The sequence below is a fragment of the Centroberyx gerrardi genome, chromosome 4 (assembly GCF_048128805.1).
Source record: "Centroberyx gerrardi isolate f3 chromosome 4, fCenGer3.hap1.cur.20231027, whole genome shotgun sequence".
Classification (NCBI taxonomy): Eukaryota; Metazoa; Chordata; class Actinopteri; order Beryciformes; family Berycidae; genus Centroberyx; species Centroberyx gerrardi.
The window spans coordinates 24,782,106-24,807,548 of NC_136000.1; the positions used below are offsets into that span (position 1 = coordinate 24,782,106).

A 25,443-nucleotide genomic window follows, 5' to 3' on the forward strand; every position below is an offset into this window, starting at 1 on the left:
TCTATCACCCTGCCCTCTTTCTCCACACACACACCCATCCATCCATCCATCCACCCATCCATCCACCCACACACACACACACACACACACAACCATAAGGGCAAAACAACATTCATATTCCTATCTACAGATTGTCTGGCAGTATGAGTAGCTGGTTGAAGCAGCCCATTCTCTGAGGCTGTATCAATAAGCAAAGCATCTATACAGAAATTATCATCTTCACATATTATTATTGTATTATATATTCATTTAAAACACACAAAAAAACATTCTGCATTTTTAGAATGCATGTACGTTGCGACGTTGCGAAGCAGCACAATAATTTTAGATTACACAGGAAAATGAAAATGCCTTTCGTCTAAACATCAAAAAACAAATGTATTTACATTACTGTACAAATCATATCAAACATATAACAAAACTTATATGAACATAAAAACACTCACTGTACATGTCAAATGTGTAAATCAAACGTACGAAATGTATTGACAGCTACATTTGTTTTAGCTTAGTGATTACTGATATATTGATTACATTGAGAAATCATATCTGTATTAGAATGTGAGGTCCAGTATTGAGGTAAGAAGAAACTAGATGATACTGGAATTGCTTTATTTATATGTAAATATATGATCACAAGTTGAAGCTAGACTGAAAACCTATATCAGATAATCTGGGATGACCTAACATCGAACTGTCAGCCTATCAGTCTGTAAGTATGAATCATCACTGAACATGTTTTTTTTTTCAGCTCAAGCTACATACACCAACACAACACAAAGGTGAATGACAAAAATATAAGGCAAATTATACCTTCAAGTTTACAAAGAAAAATCTGTAAACATTTAGTATACAACAACAGCAAAAACATCCTCTCATTTTTGTAGAACTCCAACATTTAGATCGGTTACTGATATGGCTTAGCTATGCCGACCCACGCAGAATTCACACTTCCCTGCAGCTGCACTGAATTCAAATTTCAGCAAATTTGTAAATTCAATGCAGCTGATGTGAAATGAGTTTAAATTCTGAACAGGTAACCGGGCAAAGAATGGCTTGTTCCTACAGCAGATTAACAAATAATGAGATGATCAACAATGGCTTGGGGTTAACAGGAGAACACAAGGCAATGGGATAAAAAACTGAACAGAGAATCTGGAGTTGTTGAGTTCCTCCTCTTCCTCTTCTTTCTACCTCCTCTTTATTTCTACCTCCTTTTTGTTTCTCCCTCTTTTCCTTGAAGTCCAGGTCCAGAAAAGCAAGTCACCAAGCCTTACTTTTTTCCCCTCCCTGCCATCCGAACCCCTCTTGCTTCCTTCATTCCCTCCATACTCCCTTCCTTCCTTCCCTCCATCCTTCCTTCCCTTCTGTGTCCTTCCTCCCTCCTCCGCCCGCTCTCCCTCCCTCGTCTCCTACAGAATCATCACAACTTCTTCTTTTCTTTCCTCTTCCCTCCCTCCTTCTCCTCCTCCTCCTTGCCCCCTTCCTTCCCTTGGTCGACGGCAGGCGGTTCCTCTCTGTCGCCACGGCAACGTGACGCAGAGCGAAGGGTGGCGGAGCTGGCCGAGACGGGCGAAGGTGTTGCCGTCTCTCTGTCCGGTCCGGAGCTGGAGGCGGGAGACGGAGGAGGGAGGGAAGAGGAGATGGAGGGCTGAGGAGAGGAGAGGAGAGGTATAGAGATTTACATTTTGTTTGTGTTTTGTGTGTGTGTAATTTTTGTGCATGCTCATCATTCATTCGACTGCTCAGTATCTGTGTGTGTTTACCTGTAACGAGATACTGGACTTGTTGGTCTTTTCTTTGACTTTAGCCAGAGCTCCTTTAAGTCCAGAGGATTTCTCTGTCATCTCCAGGGCCGCTCTCAGCAGCCTGGGGGTCTCAGCCCTGGCGGGGGCCGCCTGGGCATGCGGGGGGTCCTTGGCCTCTTCTTTGGGCTCAGGTTTCTTGCCCTTCGTCAGCATCTTCCTATGGTTGGAGACAATCAGTACTATCAGACATGGAAACACATGAAACTGTAATAGTTACATACAGAAGAAGCTGTTGTCTAAGTCCCATTTTTGCACTGTTGCTCCAACATAAAGGAAATTGTTTGGGAAGTCATACAGATGCAGGCATTCATTGTTTTGATTATGTGGAAAGTCATTCCAGTGTAAAATAGGTACAAATTATTTTCATACTGGAAAAAAGTGCACAAAGAATTTGAATGCTCAGCAGTTGTAATGGAATGAGTATCTCTCTCTCTCTCTCTCACCTGGCCTTCTTGCGGAGCAGCTTCTGGGACTCGGGGTAGTGGACCAGGATCTCATTCAGGTCTTTCTTGTCCAGGATGAAGAGATTGGCAAAGCCATGAGCAATCACATTGGCCGTACGCCTGTTCCCCCCGCCTATTGCGAGCAGACTGCCAAGCAGAGAGCGGAGATTGACAGTGTGATCGACAAGACACTTTCATCATCATCGGTCACTTAACGGCACCTGTAAAAACCTGCTCACCTGATCTCTCCAAACACCGATCCTGCTCTGAGCGTGACGAACACGGTCTTCCCGTCCGGTCCTCCAACCACCTGCACCTCGCCTGCCTTGATGATATACATCTCCCGACCCACCTCTCCCTAAACGAGAGGAAAACAGAGGATGAGAGAGAGAGAAACAACAAGGGACAGAAAGAAACAAACTCTGCAATACACATAAACAAAACACACACACATAAATGCATATGTACCTTTTTGCAGACATAATCCCCTGGCAGGTAGACAACAGAGCGAAGGCTTTTCAGCATGTCAAAGATCATCTGTCTGTCACAACCCTGGCAAGAGGGAAGATAGACAAATAAGAAATTAGCAAATTGCCCGGTCTATTGATTCTACTCCTACATTCTACTCGTTTTCTGTTTTTAATGATGCCTACCTGAAAAAGAGGGACTTTGCTCACGATGGAGTAGTTGACGTCTACAGCAATGTCCAGACGCATTTTATCTGGCAACTGAGTGAGCAGCTCCTGTTCATCTGGATACAGACACAGTATGAGGTACAGTATGATGGAGGAAGTCAGATATACATAAAAAACATGCACACATTAGGTTCTCCTTACCCAGCATGCCTTGTGACTGCCAGGTGTAGTTGTACCAGGTTTTGACACGGTTCTGGACGTCCTTGGGGATGCGGTAGGAGGCCATGTATTTAATAGTGCTGTCCATGCAGGCGCGGTAGTAGGTCTGGCCTGCTGTGGCCGCACCGACCACGTCACGCATCTGAGTCATAAACGGGCAAAATTAGCTAATCAAGAGACAGCATACAAATTGTCAAATGATAACTTAACGCTGTGACATACGGGGGAATAACAGCAGACTAAACTGTCTTATCAACTGATTGAAAAGCATCATTCATGTCTGTTTCACACAAAGAGATGTGTCTATGTGGTATCAGTGTTCTTGGAGAAGTGATTCTTATTTTGATCCGGCACTTAAAAACTAGAGGGTTATTGTCTGTGTAGATTTATTTCAGTCATCGACAGTCAAAAACAAAATCCACTGGACTTAAAATTGAAGAGTTGAATACGTTTCGCTACTCATCCCCACTACTCAGTAGAACTGATAAAGCCTCTTGGATGAGTGTAGAAACATCTTTAACTCTTGAATTTTAAGTCCAGTGGATTTTTTTTTTTTTGGACATACAAGGCTTTTTGTTCACATTCAAGAAGGGGGATGGTCTGAGAGCAAATCCCCTCACACTTTTCCTACTTTTCCTACCAGATTCACATTGAAAAGGGATATTTGATAGGTGATGAAGGAAATTATTGCATCACTTCCAATTAATAACTATCCCGTTTCAATGTGAATCTGGTATCTGGATCTTTGGCCAAAATTGTCCACCACATGCTAACCCACCTGCCCAATCATGATGGAGAAGGCAAAGACTCCGACGAAGTAGTTGATGAGTTGGAAGACAATCTCGAACAGGGTGGTGGGGTCCGGCAGACCCCCAATGGTGATCAGGGTCTTCACCGCAAAGTAGTAACAGCGAATGTAGCTGGGCAGAGAAGAGAGAGGGACAGGAGGCACAGGAGGTGAAACATTGATAGGTAGTCCAGGGAAAGAGACAGTGGCTCATAAACAAGATAGGCAGGCGTGTTATACTGGGAATAGGATATGGAAATAGGATGTAAAATAGAGTGTCAACAGACGTAACTAAAGACCAAATGAGAAACAGATCTGTGACATGAATGCTCTGTAACCCAAGACGAGAACATCAGGTTTGAAAGAGCAGAGGAAGAGAAGAAAAGAAGTGTGTGTGTGTGTGTGTGTGTGTGTGTGTGTGTGTGTGTCCTCCCAACCTGTTGCCCTTGCCATCATAGACCCACTTGGTGGATCCCAGTCCTTCGTAGGCTGAGCCCCAGTAGAAGAGACAGGCGTTACAGTGGAGACAGTAAAGAAGATAGGTGGTGGTGCGGATCACCCTGAGAGAGAGAGGGAGAGAGAGAGAGAGAGAGAGAGAGACAGAGAGAGAGAGAGAGAGAGAGAGAGAGAGAGAAAGAGAGAGAGGAAAAGACAGAGATCAGGAGGATGGAATTATTTTCAGTCTTTGAGGTTCATCCCTGTATTATATGTAATGAAAAGGAAGCACAGAATGGGACAGTAGTCAACATACAGTGAGACACCATCAGGCGCCATCTCACCTGTAGACGTAGGCTTTGGTCAGGATGGCTTCTAGACGCTCGTTGAACTCAAAGAAGGAATTGATCTGGAGAGACATTGATGGGAACACAGAGAAACATTTAAAAGGTTTTGTTCCAAAATGAGCTATCCAGCATTTGAAAAAGTGACACCTACTACAAAATGATTGACAGCACAAAAACAAATGTTTTAAAGGACAGCAGTTAACTTAGGTCCTAGACAGGACTTACTTACTATACAGACTGGAATCTCTAGTCTTAGAAATATTGAATTATGAAGCTCAGGTAAGCATTTTTCCCAAGATGGATATATAAAGCTTTGGAAATGAACGCTTCATTTGTTATGGTGCCATACTTACTGATATGGTATTTGATATTGTGAATGTTATGTGGTTGTGTGCAACTCAATAAATCTGATCCATATTATTGCTGAAAAAGAGCAAGTATGCTCAGTTAACCTATTCTGGATAAATAAAGGTAAAATTTTAATTTACAGAATATACTGTACATGCACCTGCTTAGTGGTTACAGAGCACTGTTGGCTAAATCAAGAACCTGGTTGAATATTGGATAATGGTTTAATACAAACTATCAATATCTCAGCTATTTAAAATATTAGGCGGGTAGTTATCATTTACAAATATGCAGTGAAGGAGCCTCACCTTTAGCAGTCTGGGGAAGCGGAGGAGAGGGTTGATGCCAGTTTTAAAGTAGAACAGCTCCAGGGGAACAAGACTGGCTACATCAAACTGAAACATAGAAAAGTGTAAACTCTGATCAATTACTTGATTGATTGATGGATATGTGACACACAGACAAGCAGAACTCACTCAAAAATAGCTTTTTCTCCGTTTTCTGGTCACTAGTTGCAGGTTTAAAACTACACTCTTACCTTGAAGCGTCTGGTCTTCATGTAATTTTTTCTCATCTCTTTTTTGTCAAACTGTAATGAAAACAAAAGAGCTGCAGACATTAACAATAAGCCAGGTAGTTTGTCTCATCAAGTTTACATTTTCAGAAAGGGAAAGCTCATTTTAAATGTTCATAAATCTTACTGTAACATTGATATACAGCATGCTTATACAGTATAATGTCACCTCAACTATTCATTGATAAATAAAGCGATTATTTCTTCTTTTCAATGTGTTATAAAATTGTCTGTGATACCAGATCATCCATGAGACCACAATCCCCCTCTGTTTTTCTAATGCTATATTATCCTATATATATAGCCACTGTATAGAAGAACACTTTTTACATGCTCTGCACTGTTGCTGCACTGTTGCTTCACCCCCAAGAGGAATTATTTAAAAAATCGGCGTAGGGATAAAATTGACTTCAGTGTATTGGTAGTGGATAAAAATGTCCGCTGTTACTCTTTATAAAACCTAGCATGCACAACACTATGCTCCACTGCACCTTTGGGCTGAAACCTTGTCTATTGTATATATTTTTGAATAAAGGTGCAGTGGAGCATAGTGTTGTCCTACATTTTCTCACCTCAAATTTTCTCTTTATTGTTCACTTTTTTGGACCCAGCACCTGAAAACGGGATGATTCCCACCATGCGATGGCGCTCGGGTTAACGGCTGCCATCGTCCCACTCACCACTAAGTCCCCGCCGCGAACGAACTGCAGGCGCGGCTGGAAGATGGTGATGTCCAGGATGTAGATGAGGTCACACAGGTAGTCAGTCAGCAGCCAGTAGTAAATATTGTCTGGCGTGTGGTAGGGGAAGGCCCAGCGCACCGGGATGAACCACACATTCCAGTTCCACGCCAGAGTGACAAAAAACATCCACAGCACGTACATTAGGTCTGGGGAGGGAGGGAGAAATGGAGAGATGGATGGAAGGGGACAAAAGGAGAGATGTTACTAGAGGTGTGGAGGGAAGGAGAGACAGAGACGGTAACTACTAAAACTGCAGGATTCAGGATCAGAATCAGCCACACATTGCAGAGAGTTCAACCCATTCTGGTGAACATGATATCAAAAGAGGAAAGAAGGAATAAGATGCAGAGGAAAGCGGATGTAAGGTTGAATAGAAAGTGGCAGGAAGAAGGGAATAATAAATCAGCAGAGTTGGGGATGTAATTTATTCCAGTCCTCAAGCCTATGGCTAACAATGTTTAGTCTGGGCTGATGCAAAATTCTCAACAGGTGGAATTTGGTTGGGTGCAAAGGCAGAACGCATGGGGATAGCATGAATATCACAGTAAGGGAAGCAGAGAAAAAGAATAGTACAGTAGGTTCTCCTTTATCCAAACCTCACATCCCTAATCCATCAATCTATTGAATGGGTATAAATGCAGTTGATTGTGTGTGGTCTTAGTGTCTAATTTCCTTATTGAAAAGCTTCTCAAGTTTCTCAAGTAGTGAATTGGGACCAAAAATTGAGTCCCATCCCAGGCAAACCACAATAGATAGGGAAATACTGTGTTATTTCATAAATTGGGTTGGGACTTCATGGCTGAAAACTATAAAAATCAATTGGGAACTGCCAGAAGAGACTGTAGGCCATATATTATTTCAAACAGACCTTTATCTGAAATTCCTTTTTTTTTCTCTATACTTTCTCAAATGGCATCCATTTCTGGGCGGTTTGGATAAACAAGGTTCTACTGTGCAGTATGACAGGCAGCAGCGGAGGTGGAGTAGGCGGGCTGGGTTCTCACTGGTGAAAGGGTCGATGCTGGCGGGGAAGCGGTAGTGCATACAGGCTCGTATCCACCGAGGGGTTTTCACCTTGCAGCAGCGGCTCGGCTGCTCCTCCTCCGCCTCCCTCTCCCCTCCTGCTGCTCCTCCTGACGGGCCAGCTTGCTCCTCCCGCTCACCCTCCTTCGCCTGCGGGGGTGCAGGAGCAGGAGGCGGGGCTGAGGCCTGAGGAGGAGCTGGAGAGAGGTGAGAGGGAAGGGGTTTTAAAGGTCAGAACAGGTGAGAGAGAGATCAGGAACACACAGGTCCAGATTCACTAAAGGTTTGCACGCTAGATCTCTAAAATGACCAAATTTGAATGTCATACCGTTCACTAACCATGCACAAAGAATGGAAAGCTGCCTAATAGCACTGGTCAAAAAAAATGAAAGCCTCTTTGCACCTGACATGGCTATGCAAATGTAAATTATATGTAAATCTCATTATTTGGCCACATAATTGTTAACACCAACTCCCAAATTACTGTAGCACATAGATCCTTTGAAAGACTTTGCACAAAGACTCAGACCATTCAGAATGGCTGCCGTCATTACTGTAAGACGTCAGCTGAGGGTTTACCATCCCAGAATCTCAGATCAGACCAGATCAGAGAGTGCTCCAATTATAAAAGGGCACAAGGATTTAAGCCTTAGTAGATTAGTCTTATAGCTGAGGTATGCAATTTGCACCTGCAGTTGGCAATATAGGGGGCTATTTGCTTAGTCAGCGCTGTGACAGTGTTTTGAGGGCTTGTTTGTGCCACAACTTGATTTGCATACAGTTCTTAGTGAATAAGATGAAAACTCTTAGCTCTTAAGTAAATGAGGTGCAATAAATGGCACAGCCTTAGTGAATGTGGACCACAGTTTGGACTCCAGGTAGAAAGCAGTGATTGAAATCATCCGCCCTATGCTTTAAATGCAAATGGGGAACTTTGCTAGTACAAGGATTGTGCTAAGGTTCATACTCACCTAAGGTTCTCTAATAGGAACTGCAATAGCGCCCAATTCTGAAGGAATGGGGAACTACACAAATGCTGATAGCCAACACTTCTTGTATAGGTTAGAATGGGGACTGGTGGGACAACTTCAGGGCCGAAGCGGGAGAGGCGGCAAACAGGGACAGAAGCTACTGCTGCTTCTACTCACCTGTGTGTGACTGTCAGTGGGCAGTTTCAGGTATGGATGTGGCTTTTTTGTGTGTGTAGGACAGTCCAAGATGTTGGCGTGACTTTAATGAGTGGGCAGTTCCAGGTGTAGCGGGCTGGGTGTGGCTGAGTGTTTTATCCTGGAAATAAAATATACTGTAACCCCTGGCAACAGCTGCTACTGGCCAACAGTGCTATCTACTTGCATACTTTTGACAACTATTTTATTGTTTCTGCTAGTGTGCTAGGTTTCGTATGTCACTCTTAGCAGTGATAACCAGCTCAGAGAGAGAGAGAGAGAGAGAGAGAGACAGACTCTTACTCACAGGCGGCAACACTGTCTTCATCCGAGCTGTCAGGGTCTATGAGTTTCTCCTTGGCCTTCTCCGTCCGCTCCTTGAACATCTTGACCAGCTCCTGAAGACGATCGTTGACCACTGTGCTGGTCTGACTGGCCGAAGACGCTGGACGCTCTTTCAGACTTGGGAACAAAGTCAGAAATAATATTAGATGATGTTGAAATGATTTGATCTGTTTATCACATTCTAAAACTCCATGAAAGCCATTTGATTTTATTGACACTTACAATGCAAAAATGTTTGGTAAGTTTTCCATATTTGTTGGTTTATTTGTTTGCTGTGTGTGTGTGTGTGTGTGTGTGTGTGCATTGTGCTCACACGTCATCTGTGCTGTAGAGGCTGGACTGGCTGGGCCAGGCTCTGACGGGTATGCCTCCTTCATCATCATCATCCTCGCTCTGAGAATGCAGCCTCTTACTGTCAAGGTGAAGGACACACAGCAACATCATTAGGTCAACTGACGGCGCTGCATTGCTCAGATTATGGTGTCTTTGGAGTCTTTGCTTGGGTATTAGATGCCACAGTGTATCTTGCCTTTGAACGGAACGAGGCTCCTGCTTTCTGTCACACTGACAATACAACAGCTGGTGTAAAACAGACACTAGTGAAAACTAACACTCACTGTGATGTGGTGTAAATCTGTAAATCTACATAAAGATGGTGGATATGTGTTGCAGGGAACTACAGAATTACAACATTCTCATACAAGACGATAAGATGAGTTTTTTCTATTCTATTCTATTATTCGGAGTAATGAGAAAACTGTTTTTTTAAGTTTTCTAACAATAATGAAAGCTACACCCTGCCACCTACTTTCATGCTCTCTCAGATCATTCCCTGTATATTTATGACTGTGGCAAAAATGCAGATGGATGATGGAGATGCAGTTGACACAGTTCAAGTGTGAGATTGTGGGGCGATTGTGTCATGGATTGACAGCGGATACAGTGGTTGAATCCCAAATGAGACAACACTGAAAACGATAATTTAATGAGTGAGTGAAGACTTGACAATACAGATGCTTGTATTGATGGATAAGATATGGATTGGGCAGCACACTGTATGTACGGATGGATACTGGATGAGATTCATTTAGTACTGGGTGAATATCTTACATCTTTGTCCAGATAGTCCTACGATTCCTTCCACTACTGACGTGGATGGTCAGGCCAGCGTTTGAAGTGTGTGTGTGTGTGTGTGAGAGAGAGAGAAAGAGTGACAGAGAGAGAGATAGATAGATAGAGAGAGAGAGAGAGAGAGAGAGAGAGAGAGAGAGAGTTTGTGTGGTGTGTGTGTCAGGAAGAGGATGATGTAAATCCGAGAAGCAGATAACAAGAGAGGATAAATCACCTCCAGTGTTCTACAGGTAGGTGACACAGTGACGATGCAAGTGCAAGATCATCACATATCTGTTTATTGACATTTACTATATTAGACTAACATCCATATAGTAGTCAAAAGCACATAAATCAGTGAGAGCCATGCAAAAGCCGACAGTAGTAGCACATAGTTACAGTGCACAATACAACAGAACAACACACAACACAAAGTAAGAAACACCCAACGACACAATGATTCATGCATACATACCAATGGGACAAACTGTCTGTGTTCTGCAGAAACCCCATCTCTTTTTTTACTTTTTTATTAATTTAAATTGACAGCTGTCATTGTCTCCTATGTGTGGAAATTGTTTCATGACCTTGGGACCAAGTCACACCATTGATAGTTACATGCAAATGTCAAAAATGCACTGGTGCCAAAGGAAAAACTCCTTGTAAGGTGGACTTTTGGCTTATATAAGATTTCTGCAGGACACTGGAACAATGCACAAAAGATGGCAAGGAGTGTACAGCAACAAGATAGACAGTAGAGGGCAGTAGAGGCCATGTTCAAACAGAACTAAACAGAGGGAAAACATTTGAAGCGCTCCAAAATGATAAAAACACAAAAATGTTACCATATATCCATGACTTAGTATGTAAAAAATACAATTTTGTCATTGAATTTGTAAGTAGTTTATAAACAAATGTCTTACAATTACTAATAACCAAAATGATATCCAATAAGAGTTTTCTTCAATCATTTTGTAAGGGTATTTACTTTCACATAGTGGATTTTATCTTTTGGATGGAAACGCTTCACTTTGAAACAGAGAAGCTATCACTTCAGCACAACCAAAATATAATATCCCAGTGACGCTACTTTCAATTTATCTCTTGTGGAATACTTTGGTAAGAATGCATATAAGATATGCATATATCTACAGAGAGTCATTGGGGGGAAAAGGGTAAGTAGTGTTGAAAGAAAATGAAAAGCATACAGTACACTGGACACAACTATAACTCTAATATCCATGCACTATCCTTACTCTTTATCTTTGCTGTAGATGCAAAGCATGGGGGGAGAGAAAACGATCACACATATATTAGAGGATAAACTGGAATTTGTAATCGCTGTTGCAATTTTTTCTGTATGATACCCATTTTACACTTTCAAATTGTTTATTCACAGTGACTACGGTCCAAAACCTATGGAAAAAAAACCTCACAATTCAACATAAACTAGCCTGTTTATAATGCATCAAATAGTGTTGTATGTGACAGCAGGTAGATTCCAAAATCTGCCAATGCCGTGTTTCCACACTATACAGCATAATCCTGTGTTTGTTATTAGAAATTGTGAATAAATTAGATATGAAGAATAAGTGAATGAGTTATAAAATAAGTCTTAGCTGGTTATATAAACAAGTCTCCAACTGCTAATGGACTTAGAGTCACTATCTCTCACCTCTGACGACCTCCTTGAGGGGTCACCGGGACAGTGAGGGTCTGTTGTTTGGGGTCCTGAGGGGTGAGGATTTGGGGGATGCTACTCTGATCCGCCCCTCCTCCTCCTTCTCCTCCTCCTTCACATCCTCCTCCTCCTTCACCTCCTCCTGCTCCTCCTCCACCTCCTTTCTCGTGGTCTGAGTCGACATCCTCTACGTTGACAGCAGGACGAAGGCTGAGTCTGGAGCTCTCTGTTGGGTTGTTAGATGCAATATGTTTGTCGTCCTTCAGTGTGGCACAAAAATCAAGTTAAATGCATTAGCATTGGGACAGTGAAAAGATGAAAGACTGTCAGGTTTGAATATTCCTTATAAGCGTCCAAATGAATCTTTGTTTGAAACAATGGCAACTATAACTTACTGTCCCGATACTTAGGCTTTTTTTTAGCTTTACACGACATGATGTGACGCATATGGACAAAACACACACCACACAAACACTATATCTCCATCACACACGTGCTACAAATGCAAGATAAGCTCATTGTTCATTACCAATGTACACTGAGGAGAAACACCAGAGACTAACACAAAATGACAAACACAGACAAGCACAGTGCGCACAGGTAAAAAGCTTAGAAATAGATTTTGAGGTAAGATAATCGCTCATCGATTTAAATGAACTCGCAACAACACGACATGATAACACATGCTTGCTGCATGTACAGTACTGCGATACATACTGTGGCTATGCAGCATAGCAGGACACTAATGCAAGCACAGGGAGGACAGGACAGGGCAGGGCGGGGCGGGGTGGGAGCAGATTTACCTGTACCTAAAGTGGGCTAATCGAATTCAGATCTAGGCCATGCGTATGGATGCGCTGGCAGTTGAGTGGACTAGCTTACTCATGTGGCAAACCAATCTGACTCATGCAACACTGCCACACCTCTTTGGTGCACTGTTATACTGTTTATCACAGGGTTTATCCCTTCACAATCAGTTTAAAAAAGTTTGATCTGTTCTGATAAAATGTTTTTTTTTTAGACCTGTAGTAAAAATGTGTGTGGAACTATTCTTAAAAGTGTTTTTTTCTGGTCCAGTTAATGCAATAGTCTGAGGATGTGCATCTACAATTCTCTCATTTCTTTCCTGTCTATCTTCAAAGCCCTGCCTAACACACTTACTAAATCTGGCACAACATCAAGCCTGAGCTTATCTGAGGCATGGCAGCTCTCTCATTTGATCCTCTATCGAGAACGAACAGAAACGGAGAAACATCCACCGCCACAAGACACAACAGCTGTCTTTCATTCTGAATACTTGCATACTGCTGAACATGCTGCCTGAGCTCAGCTGTTTTTATTTTCTGCATGCTAATTTATGATTGCATGATCATTTTTGCCAAATTATGTTGCAATCAGTTGTTGATTTAATTTTGGAGTTAATTCACCATATTGATTCCACATCTTGTTAGACAACAGTGAGTGTCCTTGGATTGAGGCCATTAGGGCTGAGCTCAGCTATGTGCAGAGTATGCAGTATGTTTTCACCTGCGGGTCTTATTGCTGAAATGTCTGGGTCATCTTCAATGTAGAACGCCGGGTTAGAGAGACCCGACAGCCTGCTGAGCTGTTTGGACGGGGGGCTGACGATGGGTGGCAGGCGGGGGTAAGAGGGCACGTTGGGCAGCTCTAGGGTGCTGCCGCTGGGGGAGGAGGGAGAGGTGGAGCGGGACCGGAGGTGAGGGTGGTGCGGAGGAGGGAGAGGGGAGTGTCGGACGAGCCGGCTGAGTTCTAAGTCTTGCTGATTCTTGTCGTGATTGTGTTTTTGCTGCTGTTGCTGTTGCTGTTTCTTAGGCATCTTGAGGCATGAGGCTGTTCAGGCGCTGCTGGACGTTGAGGTAGTACTGCTGCGTTCGGCTGGGGATCTGGGAGAGCTTCTGCGGGATGGTGGATAGGGTCTGGGACAGGTTGGACACCTGAGACGGCACGGAGAGGCCCAGAAACTGGCCGCTCGAGCCCTCGGAGCCGCGGGGAAACAGCTCGGTCAGCGTCTGGGCAATGTTCCGGGGGACCTGCGTGAGCCGGATCTGGGAGAGCTCTTGGCGCAGTTCGGGGGGTAGGGAGGGCAAGTGCTTGGTAACGTCTGAGAGCTGGGTGGGTAGCTTGGGCATGGGGGGTATTTTGGGAGGGGAGATGCCGTTCTCTTTGAAGAACGCGTTGAGGTTGCCGAAGCACTCGGAGACGTGGGGGATGCGCATCAGGCAGCTCTTAAACGCATCGCAGCTGGCTGGGGCTAGGGAGGAGACAGGCGGAGATTCAGACAGACAGACAGGAGGAAAGAATCTGTCAGGCTAGGTGGGAGACGAGCGCAGCAGACAGTCGAACAGGCAGGTAGTCAGTCAGAAAGATAGACAATTATTATGGCCTTCAGTCAGGTTGACTATATTGACGATATTTTAGTGACAATTGGAGGCCACCAGACAGGCTCTCCACCAGAATACAATGATAAACTGGAATATAATAGTGACTGTCTGGATGTAGGCAAGCAGGAAGAAAGACAATCAATTAGGCAGCCAGTCAGTTTGACACAACGCAACCAGTCAGTCAGGCAGACAGGAACGAAACTGCTTATTAGCCAATATGAACGCTCTACTTTGGGTCATCAATAGAAGCAGAGAAAGATTTTCATGAGGAAGAAAGAAAAGAATACATAAAAAGAATAGTACATACCACCACTGCCCTCCCCAGCAGCTTCCTCCTCCTACAAAGAACACAAAAGTATGTGAGTGAATGGCAGGGGAATAATGGGTCTGACTGAGCATCATAAAAATGAATTATCAGTTGGACCATAGATGTGACATAACTGGATTGGTAAGAACGAATGTTTCTCAAAATGGGTCTCAGGTGTGTGTATGGTGGGACCTCCACCTAACAAAATTAATATCTTTCATGAGCCTGGGGCTAGGAGCTAAAGACTAAACTTCTCCTTTGGGTCATGTAAGAGTCAGAAGCATTAATCATATGATGAAATGTTTTAATGTTTCGCTATGAGTATGAATGCAATTGAACAAGATCTAGGGAGGAAGGGAGGGAGGTAGAGTAGAGAGAAAGGAAAGGAAAGGAAAGGAAAGGAAATGAAAGGAAGAGGTGGCTAGGGAGAAAGAAGCCTCCAAAGAATGGAAGTCAGTATGTAATTAATTGCAGAGGGTTTTCACAGCACTTGAACAAGCAATTGTAATCCTGAATAAGACCGGACAATTCAGTAGGTTAAATAAACTCAGTCACGTGTGCCGCAGTCATACGGGTCCTAAGGGGAAACACATCGTTGTAAATGTTAGTTCCTATGCTGAGAGCACATTACTTTTTCTCCAGCTGTGTCAGCGTTGGTGCCTTGGCTGCCTTCCTCTGCTTTCTGCGGTTGCTGGGTCACAGGTTCAGCTTCTGGAGCGGCTTCTTCAGTCTTGGCTTCTAGTTGTGGCTCAGGGTCTGGTTCAGAGGCTTCAGGTTCAGAGGCTTCAGCTGGTTCAGGATTTGGAGGTGGAGAAGGGGAGGTCTTCTGTGGCTCTGGATTTTTTTAATGTTACAGTAGATATACAGTATATCATCAGAATACAGTACAGCTGTAGATAGTGATCCATCTTTGACATGCTAAGGACAAAAAATATCCTCTAGCATTTGAAAAACAAGCTCTGTTTTCCAGAATAAATCTTCATTGCATGTTGACAGTAGGCTATGACCAGGGGTGTAAATTTTACCAGCACTCCAGACAATGTCAACTATTTTTGAGAAAGGGTAAGTGTGAAATTTTCTTCACAACCCAAATTGATTGAAGGCTCAAAGAAATTCTTAGACAATAGCAGCTAATTCAACACGCAAGGCTGCATGACCAGTATCTTGTTGGCCATAGTACGGTCCTTTTTCATTATATTTTGGTTCCTTCCTTTACAAAAAAGTAAGGCTTATCCAATAATAAATAAAGGATAGGATACTATACAAATATCACAGCAAAAGTCCCTAGAAGAACAGGTATTATAGGAATGTTACTATATTATATGAATATTATACAACAGGAAATAAAACAAAATACTGCAATGTACAATAAAGTCACTATAAATTCACTATTGAGTACAACAGACACACTCAAGTCCCTATAGAAATATTTTAGGCCTACTATTTATTATGGCCTACTATGCTATGCTATCCACATTGATTTGTCACTTGTCAACCACCATCCATTTTGTTGACAATATTGTCTATTCCAAAAAACTACAACAACAACAACAACAACAAAAACAAATATTATGATGCCAGAGTATTGTGGCCTTGGTGTCCATCCCTGGATAATCTGCTGTCTACCTGGTTCCTTGGTGGAGGGTTCTTCAGTCTCCACAGGTTCAGATAGAGCGACGCTCTCCGCTGCTTCAGCTGCCTCTTCCTCCTCCTTCTCCTCCTGCTCCTCCTCAACACGGCTCTCTTCCTTCCTACAGGACAGGATAGGGGACAAAACAGTTAGTCCAACTATCAGGCTGGCTGGCAGGGTGTAGGACCACACATGTGGCCCACCGGTCAGCAGGCGCACAACTTGGTCCACTAGAAGACAGTGGGATGGAGATAAAATGGTGCTACAGGTAGGTTGGACATCTTACACACTCTTAAAAAGGATGTGTCATATTTAGCACATCTGTGTGTCTACATTGGGATAACACACATTTGTGTTACTTTTCAACACAACATATTGGCATTTCCACGTTACAACATAACATACTTTGTTACAGTAATGTGTGATGTCCCATTGTAAACACACAGATGTGCTAACTGACACCTAACTGACATCCTTTTTGAGGTTGCACATGCCGTATGTAAAGAATGGTGGAAAAAGTCTTAAATGAATGATAGCCTACAAACTGGGGACATTCAAACACAAAACACATTTCTTCTACAAATGGTGTTTCTACCAGACTCAACTAAATTATCACACATTTGACTGTTAGCTGATGCTGGAAAAAGTAACGTTACAACCATTAACTTCACTCATTGTTAGCTAGCTTTAGCTACCACCTGTAACAGCCAAGCTTATCAAGCTAGTGTTTACAATAGGACAGGAATAAAGTTAGATAATAGGCCCAACATGCCCCACTTATGCATTTTTGTACTCTCCTGACCTATAAACGGTTACTCCGTTATCTAACCACGACTAGTACGAGCGTTATCACAGGATACTCACTTTCACTGTCAATAATTTCGAGCGCATTCGTTAATAATCCTGACAAAAAATGTCCACAAACGTCCCGGAATCGGATGTGAGACGAAATCGGTAGCGGGGTCGGAGAAACGCGATCAGGAAATACAAAGTTTGAAGAAAACAGGGGAAAGAGTCGATCACATCTCCGTCCATCGTTTTCCCCCTGCGTCTCGAGACGTGAAACAGCAGCAGGCGCGCTCGGTTACCAGGGGAACCGTTGAGAGGGGGGGTCGGCTGTTACCAAGGGAAGCTGTGGTTGCTATGGCGCGACAGAATGATGCTGAGGCGCCGCGCGGCAGAGATCACATAACGAGAACTCTCGGGATTTGAAGCGAGACCTGACTTGCAGACAAATTTTAGATTGTGCCAGATGAGCATTGATGAAAGGAGACTAAAAACATTCACACATGACTAGTAATGAAACGGGTAAATGGGTTTTAAAAAAGAGGTTTTAGATGATTAATTCACTGTAAAGAGGTTTAAAGTCAGGTTTTGAGGGTTGTTTCAGAGGCCTTCGTGGGGGAATAACAATATGATGATATATTATTATTATATATTATAAGAATCTTATAATTACAGAATGTAATAATAATAATAGGCCTAACAAACTTTATTTGTATAGCACTTTTTACATTAACAAATGTTACAAATGTTTTACAGCATGAGAAAAAGCAAGAAGTCATCAAGTACAAACTACAAGTCAACAGAGATTAAAAAGGCCCAGGCTCCAGACTCCGATGGAAAAAGCCCAGACACTTTTCGTCTTTAGCCTGGACTTTAGAACGGAGCGTCCCTGAGGATCTGAGGCTGCAGCTTAGGCTAATAAATAATTAAAAGGTCTGCAGATATTTAGCTGAGGACCAAACCAAGCAGTGTCTTAAAAGTTAACAGTAAAATCTTAAAATCAATACTAAAAGGCAACCAGTGTAGGGAGGCTAAAATAGCTGTGATATGATACCTACTCCACTGCATTTTGCACACGTTGCAAGCATTTGAGAGAATTCTGGATAGAATACCAGAGTAAAGAGAGTTACAGCAATCTAGACGAGACAAAATCAAGGCATGGATATCCTTCTCAAAACTAATTTTGGAAATATTTTTCAATTGGAGGAGGCAATCCTGAACCACCCTCTTAACTTTGTCATCGAAGGAGATCAGAATCAAATATTATGTCCAGATTTCTAGCAGCAGGCATTACATAGGTAGATAACTGAACATAGAGGAACATAGATTTGGGTGTCATCTGCTTAGCAATGTAAAGAAATGTTATGTTTGCGAATAATATTACCCAGGGGAAGCATATAAAACGAAAACAGCAAGGGGCCAAGCATTGAACCCTGGGGGACACCACACGACAGATGAACAGAGGAGGATGAGGCATTCCCTACCACACCAGAGAAAGTTCTATTAGCCAAGTATGAATGGAACCATTTAAGAGCTTTTTAAGACATTCAAGTAAAAAGGTATGTTCCCTGGAGTCAACAGCTGCACTACAATCTAAAAGAATTAAAATAGAGCATTCACCAGCATCAGCAGCATCAAACATCAACACTTATCTACAGCACAGGAGTATCTACACTGTCTTTTAATGAGTTAAGCTTTATGGGAGAAGATGAGATGTCCTATGTTAGGGTAGCTCTGGGTTAAAGACTAAGTAGGTTGAGGGTCCCAGAAGGGATTTCAAGGAAGGTGAGGAGCCTCTCTGTTTATGTGTTCTTACTCTGTGGTTTTACTGTGCTCCATCTCGCTCTCCTCATCTTGTAGCACCTGCAACCTGGTCATGGTGAACACATAATGTGACACATCACTTAACAGGGATGTGCACACACACACACACACACACACACACACACACACACGCACTCTCCCCCTCGCACTAATTCTTTGTCACACTCATTTCTCACGCACAAGCTCTTACTCTGTGTCAGGCTCGTCCAGAAGCTCCTGACTCCCCAGTGAGAGTTTGATGGACTGGCCCTCAGCCGCCATCTGCCTGATGGCTGTCTCAGCCGTCTGCCTGGCCACCTCCTCTGCCATACGGGCCATCTCCGTGCGCTCCTGCAGGAGGCTGAAGAGAGAGGGCACACTGATGTGACTCCACTACAATGAAATACGTGGAAATGCTTCATATAGAACGTGCAGTTTATTATATGGGCTGTGTGTTCAAAAATCCTAGAAGCGGCAAAGCAGAAAGGCATGACTCTCAAACAGTGGTCATAAAGGCTTGTATAATGTATGTTGTGATCTCATGTAGTGCATTTTGAGCTGAGACTAAGGCAAACACTTGAGGACTGCAGCTCCAACCACCTGCTCCCGTTCATCCTCCCTCATCCTTACCGTTCCTCCATGGTAGCCAACGCCACACCTTCGGCCTCCTTCTTGATGTTGTCAATAAACGGCGTCCAGCGGCCCGTCTGGGTCTCAGCATCTTCTTGAGATGTTTTCGTCACACTCCCCAATGACTCCGGATCTGGTTGCGGTGCCTCTTCTGGTTTGGCATCAGCGGACGTCTCCGGCACTGAATTGGATTGTGTCTCAACAACAGCTTCCTGCTGCTGTTGAGCCAATGGTGCGGAAGGTGCTGAGGCTGCTGAAGCTTTGGACTGGCCCTCATGTTTCAGCTGCCCCTCGTTGTCGGACTCCACATCCTCTAGTACCATGTCAGGTTTGAGATTGGCTGAAGATGTGAGAAGGTGGCAAGGGTCATTTTGTATGGGCTTAAAAGAATGAAGAATGTAGTGGAACTGGACTTTTTTTTTTTAAAATTTTGCTTAATTGACATGGTTCTGAATCTGAACATATTGGTGGTGGGTTTGGTTTTGGGGTTGGATGCAGCTTTTGGAGGATTGTGGGATTTGTATTTATCTGGACACACATCACATACTGGATTTGTGCTTATGTGGGAGAGCATAAATCTATTTGTCATTGGAGATATTGTGACTTACAGGGTCTCAGGCAGGGCTTGTTTCTACATATCACTGGTGATTTTGTCTTGGTTTATTGAAAACAACTCCCTGCTTGTGTTACATGGAAGGTTTAAGAGAGCTTGAAAGAAAGGGTTATTTTGTCTTTCAACAAAACTTTCTATATTTACTTCAGCTTGAGGCTATGAGGATTTAGGTGGGTGGAGGAAGGTGTGACAGGTATGGTGATGATGGGGATGGTGGGGGGGGGTGGGGGGGGGTACTAACAGACTTTGGTCATTCAGTGTATGCATAAGTCAAGTTATTATTAAAACAACCACATCAAATATTTCACATTGAATCTTTATTCTTAATGCAGTATCCTTACACTGTTATTATCCTGTCAACTTTCTCAGCTAGACAGTCATCATGTTTTCAATGTGAGCAAACATGGTTCTTTCAAATCAAGTCAGATGAGATGCACAGAACGACACCAAGAAACAACATCACACACCTAGGCCACATTTCACAGTTCAAGGCCATGGAAATAGATCAAGTAGAACAAAGCAGGCCTATATGTAGTCACCTATTTGAATGTTGTGTAGTGAAACCTCAATAAAACATGTGGAACAGTCTAGACTCAATCTGAAATTTCTTTCAGCACATTAATTACAGGTGATAGATTCTTAAAGAGTAGGATTTATAGATAAATAAATAAATATAAACTTAAAAATAAACTTTTATAACATTCTCATCTAATCAGTAATTAGAAATAGAAATCTGGTTTATACCTGATTGTTAACTAAAAACACAATCATAAACATAGCTGCCATGTTGCCCAAATGAAAATTGTATATCATTCAATGTTGTTAATTTTCTGGGCAGGGCCACCCTTGTGTTTACATTTGGAATAAGTAGCCTACAGGACCTTTTAATCTCTTATTGTTCTATTTTTGTATATGAAAATGGCAACATGAATACATACATACATTGACGTACATTTAAAGCATGTAATAAGTATTCTAACAGTAACAAAAAAAATATTGTCCCAGCAACCGTTTGTCCAGGATCCCTATCTAATGTTATTTTCAAATTAATGTCAATTTCTAAATGTTTGTGTATTTAACTGAAAATGTGAAAATTCACAAAGATATACAGTAATGAATACAAACAACACACATTTAATTAAGCTAAAAAAATATTTAACCGGACATTATGTGATAATACATTCATACGCAACTGTATTGAGTACAGTAAGGTGAGTTGAATATATCCCTATATTCATGTAATGTTTTACAGCTGCCTAGTTGCTGCACTGAGCTGCACATTGTATCTGTAGCTCTACCAACAGTATGTGTATTGGTATCTGTCTGTCAGTCTGTGTGTCTGTCTGTCTGTGTGTCTGTCTGTCTGTGTGTCTGTCTGTCTGTGTGTGTGTCTGTCTGTCTGTGTGTGTGTCTGTCTGTCTGTGTGTGTGAATCAGAGCGTCCCCCAGTCGTCTCCTCCTGCTGTTTAAGGGGCTCTCAGCGCCTTCCCCCCTGAAACAGAAGGAGAAGAGGGACTGAGTTAGGCTCCCACCGTCTGGCTCAAACCCTCCAAAACACCTCTTCAAAAACTAGGGGGGAAAAACAAGAGGCTGCTTCAATAAAAAAAAGATACAATATTTTCCATGAGCCAGATAGTAACAGATCCATTTGAGTTACTCCAAAAGGAGGAAAGGCCGGCACATTCCACCAGTAAAAGCTTTGATGAAGGCTTCAGAGCAAAAGCACTGTGGTGTCTCATTGAGCCAAAATAAATCAAAGTGCAAAATCATCATTTTTTTTTTGCATTTATTGGTGGAATAAGGAGCCTTTATATTTTTTGATAACTTGAATGGAGCGCTACAAATACTTTTCCCCATTTGAGCTAAACTTGCAAGGCCTGACTTGAATTAAAAGCACCCCAAGCAGATAAAGAGATGTTTTCTAACACTTTGTGGAAAATAATTGATGTGATATAGATCCACTTAATTGAACTGTGAATTGTGGCACTACAGCACAGTGGTAGTTCTTGCTGCATTAGAACTGCAGGATCGTCCAAAGAAAATCGCAAACAGTGGGTTTTGTATGATAGCTGGATCTGAGAGGGCGACAAAACATAAATGCAAGCATGTGAATAAAGCTTTAAACTCACCTTTCTTTAGAACGTCAGCTGCACCCTGAGAGCACAAAGAAAAAAACAGCAGTGGTATAAGAGGAATTGCTTTCAGTACCATCTCATACAACCCAAAGCATGCTTTCATAAGAAAAATAATGACAATCAAAAAATCAAAAGAGATGGATGGGAAGGAGGAGCGAGAGGAGGCTGAACAACAGGATGAAAGATAGACAGGTGAAAGGGAAGAAGAGGAAAAGGAAGAGGAGCAGCAGCTGTAATTCTACAATACAGAGGTAAATGGTTTATTATTCAAAATGACCACTGAATTCGTAACACTAAACCCTAACCCCGTTGGTCCCAAAGCTTACCGCAGCGTCATCCTTGGGTACGGTGATGGGCTGAGGCATCCTGAGGCCCAGTCCTGACACAAACCAGCCAACCACACTGCGGAGGGACGGAGAGGTGAATTATATACATTACACACTGTACAGAGCCATGCCTGACACATGATATGACATGTTCTTTTGCAACATCCTAATCCTCAAACGTATGAAGGCAATTTCAAGCAACACATCAGTAAATCTGACTCTGAAGCTTCATGTGTCACTGTTGGCCAAGGAAAGCCTAGTCTCGGGTTTCTCACACCATCAGAATCAATCACTGTTTCATGTCTAGCACATTCTCACCTGAGCAATATTATGTTGGAGCATGTTTTGAGCCCGGGGCCCTGAGGGAGAAACTCAATTTTTCATTTGGGTGCCAAGCTAAAACTTGGTCACCTAACCTAGCCTGCTGTTTCCACAAAAAAAATGTACTACTTTCCCCACGGGGATCATTAAAGTTTCATCTTTCGTCTTGAAAAGTGCTAGGGGGAAAGAGAGTCACTCCCGCTCGTTAAAAAGGACAGAGAGGGGTCAAAACCAAACGCACCCTGCGGCCTTGCCATCAGCATCCAGTGAGATCCCACTGAGAGATTCAGGAGGTGGAGACAGAGCTGAGGGGCGGAGAGAAAGAGAAACACAGCTCAGTGTGTGATTGATAATTGCTGTGTCAGTGTGTATGCATGTGAAGCAGATATGCTGTGCATGTGTAAGCGTGTATGACAGACATACAGAACATCTAGCACTCAGCTAAAGTCAAATCTGTCCCTGGGTTAATTGAAATTTTTAGGCTTATAAGGTTTCAGGTGAGGTGACTCTGCTACATGTTGCACGCATGTGAATGGGCACATTAGTCTGTGTGTGTGTGTGTGTGTGTGTGTGTGTGTGTGGTTGTAGCTTACTTTTGTCCAGAGAGGAGCAGTCGGACCTGATTGATGGTTCTGGGGGTATGGCACCAGCGGGCAGTAAAACCGGCTGAGGAATCGCCTGCTTTAACCAGTTCACCATTCTACAGCAGAGAGAGAGAGAGACGTCAGTCCCATACAGGCCTATGGTGTGTTTGACTATCTGTATTTATGTGTGTGTGTGTGTGTGTGTGTGTGTGTGTGTGTGTGTTCATTGTAACTCAATAGGTAGAGCAAGGTACGAACACTGTCTGATATACCCTCATATGGCACTTTGGATAAAGGTGTTCACTAAATGGCAACTGGTATTATGCCTAAGCAGGTGTGTGTGATCTATACTTGTGTGTGTGTGTGTGTGTGTGTGTGTGGTTTATCCTTACTTGGGAGGGAAGTGCGGCATCAGGCTCTCCACGTCCGACCCCTCGTCCTCCGACACCATCTCCACCACTGGGATGTGAGGGAGGGGATCATAGTCTGGACAGACAGGGGATCAGACCAATCAGACAGCAGTGTTTCAGTTTCGTTCATCTATTATAGCCTAAGATCAATCTAACAAATCATGCCCTTTCCTATATTGAAGTGTTTTACCACATTGTTCTTGAAATTTATGCTTTTTTTTAAAGGCAAATATACATAGAAAAATGATTCATAAAAATAACATACCTGGCATTTGTTCCACGTCATAGACCTGGGACAGGAGAGAAAGGACTGCATTTACTGTCAAGCCAACAGAGTGCATGATGGTCACAGGCTTTTCAAATCAGTTTTGTACTTTTTCTTTTTGGTACATCAGAAAATGCTATTTCTACTTTAAACATTTGTAACTTCATGGCCACCGTGGATTGAAATAATTACCTTTTGTCTAATATGAATAATTTCATCAACATTTCCTCATAATAGACTCTTAAAAGTTCACCTGCTCTCATGTAATTTGTCTTTTTATTGAGCAATCATCCCAAATGCAATGTATCATTTCACAGCAACATGAAATCACTGAATCCTGTGCCCTTTTATAATATCACATGAATATCCCAAACTGAGGTAAATCTAATTCCCATTAGTGAAATTACAGTATGTGATATCTTTTTATTTAATCCTCCTCACTAGAAATATTCTTAAACGTATCATTTCATTATGAGAAGCATAGCAGCCTAGCTATGTCACTGCAGCCTGAAGGCCTCCAGACAAGGTGGGCGTCAAATGAGGAGATGGGTCTACATAGCAGTAAAGGTAATGGGGGGGATTTAACCTGGCTAAGCACCTTGTGATTGGCTTAATCCTTATACATCATTAAGCTTATGAGCCTCTCGGACAGCATTAAGTTGCTGCTGTCATGCGTCAGTTCAAAGAAGTAGGTTCTCTTAATGTAGCTTGACTGAATGACTGGGTTTGATGTAGCTGTTTATTCATGTTGAACTAATGGTTGAATCCCATAAAACGAAAAGTGTTGTTCCACTATGTTCAGATATGGTGGGAATAGTTGATAGACTGTGATAATGCAGCTTAGATGTGGATCCATATGAAAATATTCTATGTTGTTTTATTGGTGCAAAGATTATACTGCATCGTTAAATGTCTTAGTTTATTGGCTGAATGTTAGACATGTGGGAAACAGAAGTCGCACGGTGATGGTCTCTCACCTCAGTGTGCTCCTCGGCTTTGTTGGTGCTCTCTCTGTACTTCTCATCGGGCTGAGGCAGCACCTTGGTCAGACCCTGAGCCACCCAGCCTATCACCCCACTCCTGAGGGAGAGAGAGAGAGAGAGAGAGAGAGAGAGAGAGAGAGAGATCATTGCCATGTCACGTCCTTGGATTAGCCTTTAAGAAAGCATGTAGTACACTAAATATTCACCACTTATCTAACCATACTGTACCTTTCTCCATCTTCTCCCGACTGATGGATGGAAAAGAGAGAGGAAAAATACAAACTTTGGATCAGTTACATTGTTTACAAATGAAACCCTTCCCTATGGATGTGGGACAGAAACACTCTCTTCTAGACTGCTATACAAATCTCTCTTCTACCTATTCTGCCTTTCTCCCCACTAAATACAACCCATGTCCTTTAAAGGAAAAAAGGGCGCTCATGAGAATTCAACATTCATGCAATATGCCAATATTTTTGTGTTGAAGCTGCCAATAAGCAGTTCATAGGAAGTTTTACAGATTGTTTGTAGCTCACGTAGCTGTGGTCAGGGAGGAAGGAAGATGGATGAATGGCACAAGAAACA

At 42.7% G+C, this 25,443-nt stretch overlaps 1 protein-coding gene across 1 annotated transcript in view; it reads right to left on the reverse strand.

Moving 5' to 3' along the window:
* Positions 1-752: 752 nt before the first annotated feature.
* Positions 753-25,443, reverse strand: part of LOC139924013 (uncharacterized) — a 26,220-nt gene continuing 1,529 nt past the window's right edge. Inside the window, exons 4-39 of the mRNA XM_078283280.1 lie at positions 25,087-25,106; positions 24,853-24,955; positions 23,876-23,900; positions 23,593-23,686; positions 23,210-23,316; positions 22,858-22,921; positions 22,296-22,371; positions 21,964-21,988; positions 21,419-21,424; positions 19,223-19,562; positions 18,804-18,953; positions 18,606-18,659; positions 16,000-16,124; positions 15,005-15,162; positions 14,374-14,404; positions 11,659-11,890; positions 11,240-11,251; positions 9,984-10,019; positions 9,187-9,285; positions 8,836-8,990; positions 7,486-7,559; positions 7,344-7,440; positions 6,277-6,485; positions 5,561-5,611; positions 5,331-5,417; positions 4,672-4,736; positions 4,330-4,452; positions 3,884-4,025; positions 3,088-3,247; positions 2,905-3,002; positions 2,720-2,803; positions 2,491-2,609; positions 2,252-2,398; positions 1,767-1,965; positions 1,480-1,651; positions 753-757 (exon numbers count right to left, since the gene is read on the reverse strand). Coding sequence (XP_078139406.1) covers positions 753-757; positions 1,480-1,651; positions 1,767-1,965; positions 2,252-2,398; positions 2,491-2,609; positions 2,720-2,803; positions 2,905-3,002; positions 3,088-3,247; positions 3,884-4,025; positions 4,330-4,452; positions 4,672-4,736; positions 5,331-5,417; positions 5,561-5,611; positions 6,277-6,485; positions 7,344-7,440; positions 7,486-7,559; positions 8,836-8,990; positions 9,187-9,285; positions 9,984-10,019; positions 11,240-11,251; positions 11,659-11,890; positions 14,374-14,404; positions 15,005-15,162; positions 16,000-16,124; positions 18,606-18,659; positions 18,804-18,953; positions 19,223-19,562; positions 21,419-21,424; positions 21,964-21,988; positions 22,296-22,371; positions 22,858-22,921; positions 23,210-23,316; positions 23,593-23,686; positions 23,876-23,900; positions 24,853-24,955; positions 25,087-25,106 — 3,744 coding nt within the window. The remainder of the gene's footprint in view (positions 758-1,479; positions 1,652-1,766; positions 1,966-2,251; positions 2,399-2,490; positions 2,610-2,719; positions 2,804-2,904; positions 3,003-3,087; positions 3,248-3,883; positions 4,026-4,329; positions 4,453-4,671; positions 4,737-5,330; positions 5,418-5,560; positions 5,612-6,276; positions 6,486-7,343; positions 7,441-7,485; positions 7,560-8,835; positions 8,991-9,186; positions 9,286-9,983; positions 10,020-11,239; positions 11,252-11,658; positions 11,891-14,373; positions 14,405-15,004; positions 15,163-15,999; positions 16,125-18,605; positions 18,660-18,803; positions 18,954-19,222; positions 19,563-21,418; positions 21,425-21,963; positions 21,989-22,295; positions 22,372-22,857; positions 22,922-23,209; positions 23,317-23,592; positions 23,687-23,875; positions 23,901-24,852; positions 24,956-25,086; positions 25,107-25,443) is intronic.